Source organism: Paroedura picta, chromosome 6 (assembly GCF_049243985.1).
Source record: "Paroedura picta isolate Pp20150507F chromosome 6, Ppicta_v3.0, whole genome shotgun sequence".
Lineage (NCBI taxonomy): Eukaryota > Metazoa > Chordata > Lepidosauria > Squamata > Gekkonidae > Paroedura > Paroedura picta.
In genome coordinates this window covers 289,395-303,122 of record NC_135374.1, presented here as the reverse complement: position 1 = coordinate 303,122, position 13,728 = coordinate 289,395, and the positions used below count along the sequence as shown (strand labels likewise).

The 13,728-nt window shown below is 55.9% G+C and overlaps 1 protein-coding gene across 1 annotated transcript; it reads right to left on the bottom strand.

Moving 5' to 3' along the window:
* Positions 1-150: 150 nt before the first annotated feature.
* On the bottom strand, positions 151-12,717 carry LOC143839253 (FH2 domain-containing protein 1-like). The gene is made up of 10 exons (XM_077341038.1): positions 12,147-12,717; positions 10,302-10,363; positions 10,083-10,185; positions 9,915-10,000; positions 9,726-9,826; positions 9,099-9,169; positions 8,817-8,924; positions 5,539-5,609; positions 1,170-1,449; positions 151-845 (listed from the first exon to the last, which is right to left on the bottom strand). Exons 1-10 carry the CDS (start codon positions 12,444-12,446, stop codon positions 276-278), a joined length of 1,752 nt encoding a protein of 583 aa, XP_077197153.1. The 5' UTR covers positions 12,447-12,717; the 3' UTR covers positions 151-275.
* Positions 12,718-13,728: the final 1,011 nt, after the last annotated feature.

Here is a 13,728-nt window from a genome sequence, read left to right as displayed (position 1 = left end):
TCATATTCCACGGTTCCATGGGTGGGGAGGGGGGTGGTGGATTCTCTGGTCTGGACGAAAATAGTCCCCCCCTCCACCCCTCCCCCGGTTGCCGTTGGTGTAAATCGGGATTCCCTTTGGGCTCCAATCTGGCCCAGAATGTCAAGTAAATAAAGCCAACCATTTATTAACATTAGACCAGACAAATTTTAAAACAGACAAGCGAAAGTGCTTTTTAAGGCCCCGGGGGTCACCCTGAGCATCCCCCTGGACCCAGGCTGAACAAAGAGGAGGGCCTAAGAGACCCCCTCTGCCATGGGGGGGTCTCCTCTGGCTTCCGGAGGGGGCAGCGGTTTCTCTTTCTCTCTGATGCTCAGCCGATGGAAGAAGCCCACCAGCCCAGCACCATCCCTGGGGGACCCTTGGGTGGCCATGAGGCTCCCCGCTCCCCGTGGGAGGAGCGTCTTCGGGAAGAGGTTGGACAAGCTCTTGGCAGCATCTGGTGAGGGGCGCTCCATGGGAGGCAAAGCCCCCAAACACTTGGCCCTCTCAGCAGGTGTAGGGGGCTCCGGGCAGGGGCTTGCCCCCACCAGTGTACGCCTCCGGCTGAGAGGCAAAGGTCTCTCTTGAGTCTGGGGGCAGTCCAAGGAGGGAGGGAGTCCACGCAAGGAACAGCTGCGTTGACCACGACAAGGGCCCCCCAGGAAAAGTGGGTCCAGCTCCACATCCCGCAGGCCGGGGTCCTGGGCAGAGCAGGTGGCGATGGAGCGACGTTGCTGCTGCTGCTTCTTCTTCTTCTCCTTCTCCTGGCGGGCCTGGGCCTGTCGCTCCCACCCCCGCTCAGCTGCCTCCCGGGCTTTGTTCTCCTGTAGGGGGGAGGAAGAGGGAAGGGGAACCCACCCCTTGCTCAGACAGAGCCCATGTCACCCGGTGCAAAGGAGGAGCCTGGCGTGAGGGCAAAGAGGTGCCCTCTCCCTGTGGTGAGGCCATGGGCACACAGCATCTCTTGGAGCCAAGCCCCTCCCCACCCACAGAGGACCCCTGCAGAGAGTGGGGGCAGGGGGCGGGGGAGACAAGGCCCCAGCAGCTGGATGGTGGCTGACCCCCTCGAGGGCCACTTCATGCCCCCTAGAGCTGTTCCACAGGGAGGGAGGGAGGGAGGGGGGGCAGCAGTTCAATGCAGCACTTACTTGAGCGGCCAGGAGGAAGCGCTCCCCAAAGGCCTGGAAGATGCGGCAGCACTCGGCCAGGCTGAAGGTTTCTGGCTCCTCGCAGAAGAAGTCGCAGAGGGCGGCTGTGGCCTGCTTCAGGCTGTCCAGCGAGGACCGGACCCCGCTCAGCTCAGCCCCCGCCTCTCGCAGGAAGGGTCCCATCTGGGCTCTCCAGTCCAAGGCCTCCAGCCCCTCCTCGGCCCCCTGGAGTCGCCGCCCCAGGTTCTGCAGCTCGGCCACCACCTCCTGACCCAGAATGCTATTGGGGAAGGACACGCCGGAAGTTCAGGGACGGGGGGCGGGGGGGGGTTGCGTGTCCCAATAAGGTACTTTTTCACTTGCCCCCATTGGAGGCTCCTTCTCTGTGATCCTTGGAAGAGAGCCCAGCTTTCCCACTCTTCCATGGCAGGAATGTCCCTCCCACTGCATGTGCCAACATGTCCCCCACCCACACACACACACACAGGCCTTCAGAAAGAGCAGAGCGGGAGGGGACCACCTGGCCTGCCAAGGGAGCAGCAGAATGACCACCAGGCTGGAAAGGTGAGGCAGCCAGTCCACTGAAGTGCCTTCCACAGGTCAGCCAGCCACCAGAGCAGGGCCCACAACTTGTCCTATGGGGCACGGTTGGCTAGCTGATTTCTGTCTTTTCCAGGAAGGGACAGCTGGAAGACGGCAGTTTAAGGGCTGATGAGCCCCCTCCCCCGCCCTTCTCTGCGAGGCCAGGCCTCTGGCTGTGCCTGAGGGGAGACGGGCAATGGCAAGGGGGGGGGGCAGGAGGATGGCCCTCCAGCAGGAAAGCCAAAGGGGCCTGCCTGTCCAGAGACCTCTGCCCAAACCTTCAACTGTAGTGCAAAGGGAAGCCCAGACACAATGTGCAGGGCCAGGGCCAGCCTCAGGGGTGACAGGGGTCTCCTCTCTGGTGCAGGGCACCAGCCTAAGAGCTCTAGCCTACAGGTACAATAAAACCAGAGTCCAGGAGCACCTTTAGGACCAATAAAGATTTATTCAAGGTGCAAACTTTTGAGTGCAAGCTCTTCCTCAGACTATGAGCTGACCATCATGACAGTAGGAATATATAAGCAAAAGTTAATCCTGTTACATTAGTAAACTGTGTCACAGCATCCACACACAGGTGCTCCTGGACTCTGATTTTATTGTGCTACTTCACACCAACATGGCTACTCATTTGAATTTGAGCCTACAGGTAAACATTCTCGCGTGAAGGAATCTATTTGGAAGCCCCTTTCCAGTCACCTGCAAGGAGGGTGCCAAGTTTGTTTTCCTCCCTGAAGACAAGAACAAATTTAGAGTCGACCAGGGGCACCTTTAAGATCAACCGAGTTTTAGCTAAGGTATGAGTTTTCGTGTACACGCCCACTTCCTCAGAGACAATGTCACGGAAGGAAAATAATCAGTTCAGACTTATAGGTGGAGTGAGCAGCAATTAGGATTTGTTTGCATTCATCTGAATAGGTTGGGAAACATTTGGCCACAATAAAAAATGCAAATATCTACATCCACATAAAGATAATAAAACTTTGTTGGTTTTAAAGGCATCACTGAATTCTAAATTTGTTCTGCTACTTCAGACCAACACAGCTCCCCGCTTGGCTCTCTCCCCAAAGGCAAGATGGACTACACTTATCAAAAGAGAAAATGGAGAGGCCTTTTATAGAGGAGATGATTAGGGGCCTGAAGGAGATTAAAGCCTTGTTTGAAATCAAGGAAGGAGAGGATTTCATTGACTGCATAGGAAGGAAACTGAGCAGAACTGCATAGGAAGAGACCAGTACAAAGGATAATGGGGGGGGGGCTGACTCCCCTACGGAGCCTCCCATTCCTGCGACAAAATGAGTCCAAAGGCATCGAGCTAGATGGCACTCAGAGCCACTAGAGCTCAGGAATAGTTCCCAGGCCCTTGCCTGGGAGATGGAAGCAGCAACAAGCGCAGAGGTGTAGCCAAAACGAAGTCAACAGCAGTGTCAAAGAGGGCATGGAGAGAGAGGGGAAGATAGCTTCAAAGGGAAAGGGAAGGAAATGGCTGACTCTGCTGAGGGGCGTGGAATGGCAGGTGGCTAGGCCTGACCCCCTAGTTTGAGAGGTGTGTTGCTTGAAGCGGCAAAGATTAAAGATATTACAGACCAGATGCCAAAACTGATCAAACCTATGGATCATTAATTGTTTGTGATGGTCCATGTGGGAACAAATGACAAATCCGTGAATACCATCACTCCTATTAAAACAGACTATCAAGATCTGGGGTTGAAGCTCAAGCAAATGGGGGCACAAGTGGTAATCTCTTCAATCTTGACTGTCAAGGGAAGAGGAATGCGTCGGGAGAGGAAGATAATGGAGGTGAATCAGTGGCTGCGTAGTTGGCTGCAGAGAAAAGGACGCGCAGTAATGGGTTTAAACTACAAGTACGATATAGGCTAGATATCAGGAAAAAATTTTCACAGTCAGAGTAGTTCAGCAGTGGAATAGGCTGCCTAAGGAGGTGGTGAGCTCCCCCTCACTGGCAGTCTTCAAGCAAAGGTTGGATACACACTTTTCTTGGATGCTTTAGGATGCTTAGGGCTGACCCCGCGTTGAGCAGGGGGTTGGACTAGATGGCCTTTATGACCCCTTCCAACTCTATGATTCTATTATTCTATGTGGGAAATCTTGAATGCTGGGCATGGTCAGCATGAAGAGGAAACATGGTCTCCAAAGGATCCACTGGCTCAACACGATCAAAGCCGACAAAGGGATGACCATGGACCAACTAAAAGAAGCGGTCACTGACAGAGACGCACGGTGGAAGTTTTCCTGTAGGGTTGGACACGACTGAATGGATGACATCATTATCAACATCATTTGGGAACAAACAAAGAACAGTGTATGTTCTACTAAGACCCCTAGATCCTTCTCCCACATACTACTACTAAGCAAGGTCTCCCTGTGCCATAATATTGCATATGATTTTTCCTACCTAAATGCAGAACTCTACATTTATCTCTATTGGAATTCATTTTATTCATTTTACCCCAGTTTTCCAGCCTTTCAAGATCACCCTGTATTCTGATTCTGTCTTCTGTTGTGTTTGCTACCCCTCCCAGTTTAGTGTCATCTGCAAATTTAATAAGCACCCCCTCTATTCATCCAAACTGTTTATGAATATGTTGGACCACACAGGGCCCAGGACAGATCCCTGAGGCATTCCACTTGTCACTCCTCTCCAAGAGGAGGAGGAACTATTAACAAGAACCCTTTGGGTGTGATCTCTCAACCAGTTATCAATCCACTTAACAGTAATAGGTTCCATATGTAGGAATTCTAATGTAGGAGAGCAAGTACTGATGGCTGGGAAGGCAAGATCAGATGGAATCAAGGGTAGGAGAGGCTTCATAGAATCATAGAACCATAGAGTTGGAAGGGGCCATACAGGCCATCTAGTCATAGAACCATAGAGTTGGAAGGGGCCATACAGGCCATCTAGTCATAGAACCATAGAGTTGGAAGGGGCCATACAGGCTATCTAGTCATAGAATCATAGAGTTGGAAGGGGCCATACAGGCCATCTAGTCCAACCTCCTGCTCTATGCAGGATCAGCCCTAAGATACCACATGCCAACGCCTGAAGCATAGGCCATCAGAAGGAGGAGTTTGAGCTTCTCATGCAGACAGAGATATGAATTAGTAGCATTACAGAGACTTGGTGGAAAGATTCCCTTGACAGGAATGCAGCAGTGGATGGATGTGACTTGTTAGAAAAACCCAGAAAAGGTCGAAGAGCAGGTGGAGTGGTGGTGTATGTGAGGGCTTGCCCACCAAGAGATACTAGAGGAGGAGAGTGACGCTCCAGTGGAAAGTATCTGGGCGAAGATAGGGAAGTGGTTGACCCCTGCTACAGGCTGCTTGGCCAGGGCGAGGATGTGAATGCCGTCCTCTTTGAGCAGCTTGGAAATTATGAGTGACTTCAATTTTCCTGATCCGTACTGGGAAACAAACTCTGCTAAACCAGCAGAGTGATGCAGTTTTCTGACCTGCCTGGCCGACAATGTCAAAAGGTACATATCTTGAACCTGAACCTCTCTCCTCCCCCCTCCCACACTATTAATCCTTGCTACTGTTCTAGGGACTGAGGGCAAAGAGTAATTTGGCTCCAGTCCCCTTTGTGGGGGGCTTGCAGGGGTTCTGCGCTTTAAGGGACCTCCCGGGCCAACAGCTCCTCGGAAGCAGCAGGGGATGGGGGGGTGGGGAGGCAAAACAGCCCTCAACACATGGCGGAGTTGAGCACTGGGGCTGCTTGGTTTTAGGGATCCTGGAGGGGGGGGAGGGAGGAGAGAGCAGGTGCAGTCCTTACCGCGAGGCAGGCCCAACATGGGGGAGTTTCCTGGGGAAGAGGAGAAGCTTTGGATCCTTCTTTTCTGCCTCCTGCATGGAGCAAACAAGAGTGGCCCCCTGTCAGGCCCTCTTCCACTCATGGCACCCGCAGGCACAGAGCTGGTGGCTCCTGTGTGCCCAGCCATGGAGAACAACCATGACACACACACTCCCTCTGGCTGTGGGCCAGGCGTCCCCCATGAGCCACCCCACAGGCAAGGGCTAGAAGTACCAAGTGCACCCCACAGGGAAGGGGCCCTGCGGTGGGCACGTAAGGAGGAGGGTCTGCAGGGCAGACTCGTTCTTTCAGCTTGGAAATACATGCCCCCACCCCAAGCTATTCTCTCCTGTGGGCAACACAAGGGCCATTGGTGGACTCCTTCCATCTCCCTACACTCCACAGAGCCCCCTGCAAAGCCCACAAGGCAAGTGGCCCCAGAGATGTTCTGCAGTGGGAGAGGTCCTCCTGAGGGGCTCTCAGGGTTAGGACCCACCTTGCCAGAACTGGGCAGAGCACTTGAGCCTCAGTTCCACTGTCACCCTCCCCCTGGAAGAAGCAGAGGGGCTCCAGGTGCAGCCAAGCCCTGTCAAGCGAGAAGGAGCCTGGCCTGGGGGGGGGGAGCCCTGCTGGAGTTCCTGGCCAAGGCATGAGAGGCTGCAGACTCTCCAAGTCCTCCCCCACCCCAGTGTCCCGTGTTAGCCATGGGCAGCTGAATGGCTGGCACTCGAAGAGGCCACTCTGCCCCCAGCAAGCACCTGGGTTTCTGGAAGAGGAGGAGAAGAAGAGTTGGTTCTTAGATGCCGCTTTTCTCTACCCGAAGGAGGCTCAAAGCGGCTTACAGTCGCCTTCCCTTTCCTCTCCCCACAATAGATACCCTGTGGGGTAGGTGAGGCTGAGAGAGCCCTGATATTCCTGCTCGGTTAGAGCAGTTTTCCAAGCGCCGTGGCGAGCCCAAGGTCACCCAGCTGGCTGCATGAGGGGGAGTAGGGAATCAAACCGAGCTCACCAGATTAGAAGTCCGTGCTCCTAACCACTACACCAAGCTGGCTCTCAAGCCACCTGTCTACCCAGATTGGGTCCCTAGGGCATTATTATATTATTATTAAATAAAAGCATCAAAATGTCAACATTAAAACAGCATTTCCAACAAAGCATGTGTGAAAAGGAAACAATCCAAGAGTGCCCTATGGACACACAGGAAAGGAGGAAGGCTGACGGGAGCTGCTCCAACTGTCTGGTGGAGGGAGAAGTTCCAAGGTTTTGTAGCCACAGCTGGGAAGGCCCTTCCTGAGCCTCAAAGGGTGGGGGCACCCCATGCAGGACCTCTGGAGAGGACCAGCAAGGACAGCTAGGTCCATGTGGACTTGATTTAACAGCAGAGCTGGAACGGCCCACCCGGGTCATCTAGTCAAAACTCCTGCCAGCCAGAAATTATGCGGGGGACTGTTCCCATGTCAAATGTGCCTGCTCATCAGGAAGCTCTTCCTCAAATGTAGTCCAAACCTGGGTCCAACTGCTGTCATCCAGAACAACCAAAACTCATCCATAGAAGACCACAGAAGGCCTTTTCAACCACCACCTGGTACTGCTGGCTCATATTAAGCTTGTGGTCCACAAGAACCCCAGCTGGCAAAGCTCCACTAGGGCTCACTCATCTGGCAGTTCTAGGACTGGTTTTTACTACCGGGGGATGGGGGGGGGCTTCTGGGCAGCTCACAGCACATAAAATTTATTAAATATGAATCCAAAGCAAATAAATAGCCCTCTTTAAGTATTTGAAAAGTTGTCACTTGGAGGAGGGCAGGATGCTGTTTCTGCTGGCTGCAGAGGAGAGGACACGCAGTAATGGGTTTAAATTTCAAGTACAACGATATAGGCTAGATAACAGGGAAAAGTTTTTCACAGTCAGAGTAGTTCAGCAGTGGAATAGGCTGCCTAAGGAGGTGGTGAGCTCCCCCTCACTGGCAGTCTTCAAGCAAAGGTTGGATACACACTTTTCTTGGATGCTTTAGGGTGCTTAGGGCTGATCCTGCATTGAGCAGGGGGCTGGACTAGATGGCCTGTGTGGCCCCTTCCAACTCTATGGTTCTATGATTCTAGAGGATAAACAGATAGCATTGTCCTTCATAGAGTCATAGAGTTGGAAGGGGCCCTACAGGCCATCTAGTCCAACCCCCTGCTCAACGCAGGATCAGCCCTCAGCATCCATAGAATCATCCTTCTTAGACTTCCTTCCGTTTGCCTGGGCCCAATCTCCATGTCCAGCGGCATCCTCTCTCCATCCTCCAAGACATACAACCTCACACAACCCCACTCCACCCCCCCCCCACAGACACGCCCAGTTCAGTATCCTGCACAGTCTGGAGGAGCACACTCTGAGCTCCTGCCTCTGCGGCCTTGGGAGAGGCGTTGTGTTTCCCTGGGCCCCCTGCACACCCCCTTGTCCCCTCCCCCCAGGCGGACAGGGAGGCAATAGGGTCCCAGCAATGGGGTCCAGTCCACCAGCTCCTCAGCAAGGACATCTCGGGGAACAACATCCACAGATGTCCCCCAATGCAAAGAGACCACGCCCACAGTGTTCCCCTCCTCCACCAAACTAGAACCCTGACTGAGGGCGGGGGCCAGAATGGTCCAGCATGGCTTGTTGCTAAGAAAGCCAGGCTGAGATCTCACAGTCCCAGCCTGTTCACAAACAGACCCCTTAATGATCTTACTTGCGCAGGGGTCTGAGGGGGCAGCCCTCACGCAGAGGTCCCCCACAACCAAACCAGGGCCTTCTCGGCAGCTCCCGCCTCACAGAACCTGCTCTCCGCTGGCTGCAGACAATGGCCAGATCCTGCCCAGGAGTACCTGCAGGATTTCCCTTGGCCTGGTCCTCCCGGACCCGGGTCCACTGGCCCATCAAGTGCTGCACTGCAGACCAACACGGCCCCCTGCCTGGAACCGGCTTGAGAGAGTGAGGCCTTGGTGGCTCCAGCGTAGTCCAGAGCTCCCTGACTTGGGTCTTGCAGGCACAGATTCATGTACAACTTTTCTCTGCCACCTCCCCCCCCCCCCAACAGGGTCCCCAAACCTTCAAGGCATTTCAGGTGCTGCTTGGGTGTCGTTCATGTGGGCTTTCCTGGAGAACAGCTTGGACCTCTTCCGGGGGGGGGGGGTGTGTGGAAGAGGAGCATTGAATTCCCAATGGCCCCCAAGCCAGAGCTAAGGGGAATCCCAGGTGCCCTCCACTCACACCCCCCACCACCACTACTCACCAGCGCCACAAAATGCAGGAGGTCCATGCCAGGACAGTTGGCCTTGGTGTCGGCCAACCTGAGAAGCGAAGACATGCGGAAGCCAAGAGCAGAGCCGGCATAGCCCCCCTGTGGGGCAGGCAGAGCCAACAGTGAGGAAAGCAACCCTCCCCCCACACACACACACACACGGGCCCCACAGCCTGCATCTCCGGGCCCTGCTCCCCCCCCCCACCCAGGCCCCAGAGGCTGAAGGAGAGACCCATCTCCCTGCTTGCCCCCTCCCCAAGGTGCGCCAGGTACCTCGTTCAAGCAGTTGCCAGCCTCCAGCACCAGGCGGAGGAGGTCATGCAGCTCTCGACAGTTCAGCAGCTCTGGTGGGAGGGGAGGGGAGGGGAGGGGGGGCACAAGAGGGCAGGGATGAACAGAGAAGGCTGGCCAGAAGGGCCCCCTCCTCACAAGGCAATCCGCTCTAAGGCCGAGACCCTCCTTGCTTCTCCTTTGGCCCTGTCACAAGCGGAGTGGAGCCCCCCCCCCCTCTTCTGGAGGGCCCATCAAGTAGAAGAAGAAGAAGAAGAAGAGTTGGTTCTTATATGCCGCTTTTCCCTACCCAAAGGAGGCTCAAAGCGGCTTACAGTCGCCTTCCCTTTCCTCTCCCCACAACAGACACCCTGTGAGGTGGGTGATGCTGAGAGAGCCCCGATATCACTGCTCAGTCAGAACAGTTTTCTCAGTGCCGTGGCGAGCCCAAGGTCACCCAGCTGGATGCATGTGGGGGAGCGCAGAATCGAACCCGGCACGCCAGATTAGAAGTCCGCACTCCTAACCACTACACCAAACTGGCTCTCACCCCCAGTGACACCCCCAGATCGCTGTCTGATCTGCTGGGAGACTGCAGGCCCTCTTTCCCTGGCGCTGTGCTCAGCCCACCTGTGGCTGCCTCTGTCATGACTTGGATGGCAGACAGCAGGGCACCAAGGCGGGCAAAGAACTCCTCCTTCAGCACCAGCAGCTCCAGGCGGCGGGCGTAGCTGGGGACAGAGAGGCAGCAGGTCACGCGGCACACCTGGCCAAGCAGCGGCAGGAAGGACCCTCCCCCGCCAAGCCCTCCCCCCTTACCTGGGCACCTGGACCAGGAGCAGGGCAAAGACTTCGGCCTCCGAGAGTCGGCTCTGGCTACTCTGGAATGCCTCTAGCCGCTTGACCTTTTGGAAAAGTTGGGAGAAGGGTCAACTCTGGAGCTGGGGAGCAGAGCCAAAGAGCTCCCCCCCCCTCGCTCCCCCTTACCTCCTCCCCATCAGGCAGCATCTTGGTCAGCTCCAGCAGCTTCTCAGCCCCATAGAGAGCTCCTTCTCCACCCCAGATGTCCGCCACAATCACCTGCACTGGCCTGGGGAGAGGGAGATCAGTGGCCTCCGTTAGGTGGGGGCCTACAACGTCCCCTCCCCAGCCACCCCGTCCCGTGGCACTTTCGGCCCAGGATTCCCCGCCGGCCCTGCCCTTTACCTTTTAAACTGCCTCAGGAAGATACCCAGGTTCAGGATTTTTTTGGGGTCCAGCAGCAAGGCCTGTGGAAGTTGGGCGAAGGAGAGGCGGTTTGGGTGAGGAGCAGAAGGCGGCCCAGCAGGTATTGAAACCTGCACCCCTCAACTCTGTGCCCCCAAAATGTGGCCCTTCCGGAAGCACTGCAAAGGCCGAATTCTGGAGCAAGGGCACCTCTCTTCCTTCCTTTGAACTGAAATGTAACATTTTCATTCCTTGGTTTAATTTGGCATATTCTTCCTTTGAACTTTTTTTTTTAAGTATTGTGAGGCCAAACAGCGGCCAGGAACTGCGCCTCCCCACACTGGTTGTGGTGCAACTTAATATCTTGACCTCAGCCAGAAACGAGGGTGTGATTCTGGATGCCACCCTTTCAAGGGAGGCTCCAGTCACAGGAGTCACCCCCCAAAGGAGGCTACGAGCGCCCTACCTGCCCTCAGATTGCTTGGTCACAGTCATCCATGCAACGGTCACCTCCAGACTGGACTCCTATAATTCGCTCTATGGGGGCCTGCCCTTGCCCCTGATGCTGAATGCAGCTGCTAGGGTCCTCACAGGAGCATCCTGGAGGGCCCCTATCCAGGTGGTGCTGAGGCAGCTGCATCGGTTGCCAGTTGCGTCCCGGATCAAGTTCAAGGTTTTGGTACATACCTGCGGGACTGCCTACCTACTTTGCTCTGCGGGAGAAGACCTGTTGGAAGTCCCTGGCTCAAGGGAGGTACGCCTGGCCTTGACCAGAGGCCTGATCTGGTAGAATGAGCTCCCAGGAGAGCTGAGGGCCCTGACAGAACTTTCTCCGTTCCGCAGGGCCGGTAAACTGGAGGCCTTCTGCTCCAGTTGGGGGTCTTCACTTGGGGCAGGGTGAGCAGCATCTGGGCCCCTCCCTGAGCTAGCTGGGTCATCAGGGCTCTCCTGCGGTTGCCCTCCTGGGGTGGTTCAGAAGTCTCTTGAGCTGGCGGGAGGGAGCTTCTGTTGCCGGCAGGGTGGGTTTTAATGGGGCTATTTTTTAGCATCTTAAGGGTTTTTATTGTAAATGATTGTTGTTACCCACCAGATTGTTGTAACCCTAACCCACTATGAGCCATTGCCTGGGAGTGGTGGGCTACAATTCAAACTATAAATAAAATTATAAAAACTACCTGCCTCAAAAAGAATCCACAATGGCTGGGAAGGAGTAGACAGAAGCATTGGTGTGTGTATGGGGAGGGGGGGGGACCAAGGAAAAATATAGGGCTCTCTCATGTAGAGAATTTTAGATCAACAGAATCATAGAATCAAAGGGACCTCCAGGATCCTCTAGCCCTACCCCCTGCACAATGCAAGGATTCAAAACTACCTGCCGATGCACAGTGACCCCAATTTCATGCCCAAGTGATCCCCACCACCAACAAAAATCTCCGGAATCCAGCCTGGCCTGGAGGGAATTCACCCACCATCCCACAGCAGCAATTAACAATTCTCTGGGTCTGCCAGGAAGGGCCACAAGAGACAGACACTGGCCCACCCCTTCCGGCCCACCCACTCCCCATCTGCCTCAGTCCATAAAATCAGCATCTCTGTCAGATGAGCATCTAACCTCTGCTTGAAGATTTCCAAAGGCGGAGAACGCACCGCCTCGCGAGGAAGTCCGTTCCACAAACTGTTAGGGACTTCTTCCGGGTGGCCTGAGGCTCCCCCCTGCCAGGGCTCCCGGCGCGTCGGGTGGCCTCTCTCCAGCCAGCGGGAAGACCACCCCAGCCCTGCGGCCCGCCCTTGCCTGGGCCCCTCTCCACTTTCAGCGGCGACGCCGTTTGCCCTTGCGCCTCTCACCTGTTGGACGGGGCGGCCGCAGAGGCCGCCTTTGGCCGCCTCGGGGCGCTGGCCGAAGAGCTCCTCAAGCAGGCGGCGGTCCAGGCCGAAGCCCCCTGCCCGGCCGCCCGTCGTCCAGAGGTTGCGTCGCCCGCGGACGCGCTGAGCCGGGAGCGCCTCCCAGTTGAAGTTGCGCAGCTTGCAGCGACGCCCGGCCGTGGGAGCGGGCGGCGGCGGCGGCGGCGGCGGCGCGCTGGGCACCGGGCTGGGGCAGGCTGCTGGAGAGACTGGCGCCCCGCCCGCCCCTCGCACCATCCCCATCGTCGGGCCGAGAGGCAGCGGGAAAGAGGCGGCGGTGGCAGCGCAAGGACGCGCAGGCCCCTGAGCATGTGCAGAGGGCCCGACCGGCAAGGCGGGCGGAGCCTCGGCGGGGAGCGAGCGAAGGAGACCCTCCCCACCAGCGCCAAGCTACGTCCCCGACGGAGCTCAGGGGAGTCAGGCGGCCGGCTTCCCCCGACAGCTCGCCCGGCCGCTGAGCAGCGTTCTGGCTTTGGGGGAGGGGGCGAGCCCCGCCCTCGCGCGCGCACCGGATAGGCCCCCGCCCCGTCGGCACGCAGGCAGGCAGGCGGCCGCCCCTTCCCGCCGCGCTGCCGCTGGTTTCCATCCCACCCCCGCTGTCCCCCTGGGCAGTCGCCCTCTCATGGATCCTCCAGGGCGGCCACTGGATCCCGACCAAGAGGCATGTGGAAGCCAGAAGGACCAGGACTGCCACTGGACCGTCAAAAACAGGGGTCCAATGTTTCATGGCACTGCAGCAACACAAAATCCCGAATCCTCAAGAATCCACGGTTCTTATACCGGAACTGTTCAATCCGTGGCTTCAGAGGCAGACAGGGACACCAGCAGCGGTCTGAACTCTTTGTTAGCATCCCAGCACCTTACAAGGAGAACTGAACCAAGAACCCCCAGAAAACCTCAACTCATGTGCCTAAGCAAACAATGATCTTCCCACAATTGGACCATTTCGATTTAAACTGCCTAGGGCAGCGTCTGCACATACTTTGTTTATTCCATTGTCAATCCTGTTGAATTCAGATCGCTTTGAACTCGGGTCTTCCTCTCCCCCCTCCCCATTGAAACAGGAAAGTCTTCTGCACATGGTTAGGGAGGCTCAGAAGGGGGTGGGGAGCCAAGCCTCTTTCTTTCTTTTCTTGAAGGGTGGGGGGAGAGAAGCCAAGCAGGGAGCCTCTTTCTTTTCTTGGAGGGGGGGGGGGAGATGATAGAAAAAGGCAGAGAAGGGAGAAAAAATTCAGGACTGACAGAAGTTGAGAGAAATTAGGGGCTTCTCCTTTAAGGCAAGTTTGTCACATGACCACCTGTGGCCAATCACGGGTCTTCTACCATGAGCCCAGATTCAAAACAGCCTTTAAATACTGAGGTTTAAAAGCACTCTAAGATATTGCACAATAAAGGTAGGGTCACTCCGGATCAATCCTTCTTGCTGCAGAAGGAAATTTTAAATCACCCCAAATCCAAACGGAAATCACATTCTGTGCAGAGGGCAGGGACTGAATTGATCTGGGGTTGGAATAAAAGCTCTGTG

What these genes read in the sequence shown, in the direction of transcription:
- LOC143839253 (XM_077341038.1), bottom strand. Translation starts at nt 12,446, where the DNA reads ATGGGGATGGTGCGAGGGGCGGGCGGGGCGCCAGTCTCTCCAGCAGCC. An exon ending in TGCTGCCTGATGGGGAGGAG is followed by an intron (nt 10,001 to 10,082) that starts GTAAGGGGGAGC and finishes CTTTTCCAAAAG; the next exon opens with GTCAAGCGGCTAGAGGCATT. An exon ending in GCTTCCTCCTGGCCGCTCAA is followed by an intron (nt 846 to 1,169) that starts GTAAGTGCTGCA and finishes TCCCCCCTACAG; the next exon opens with GAGAACAAAGCCCGGGAGGC.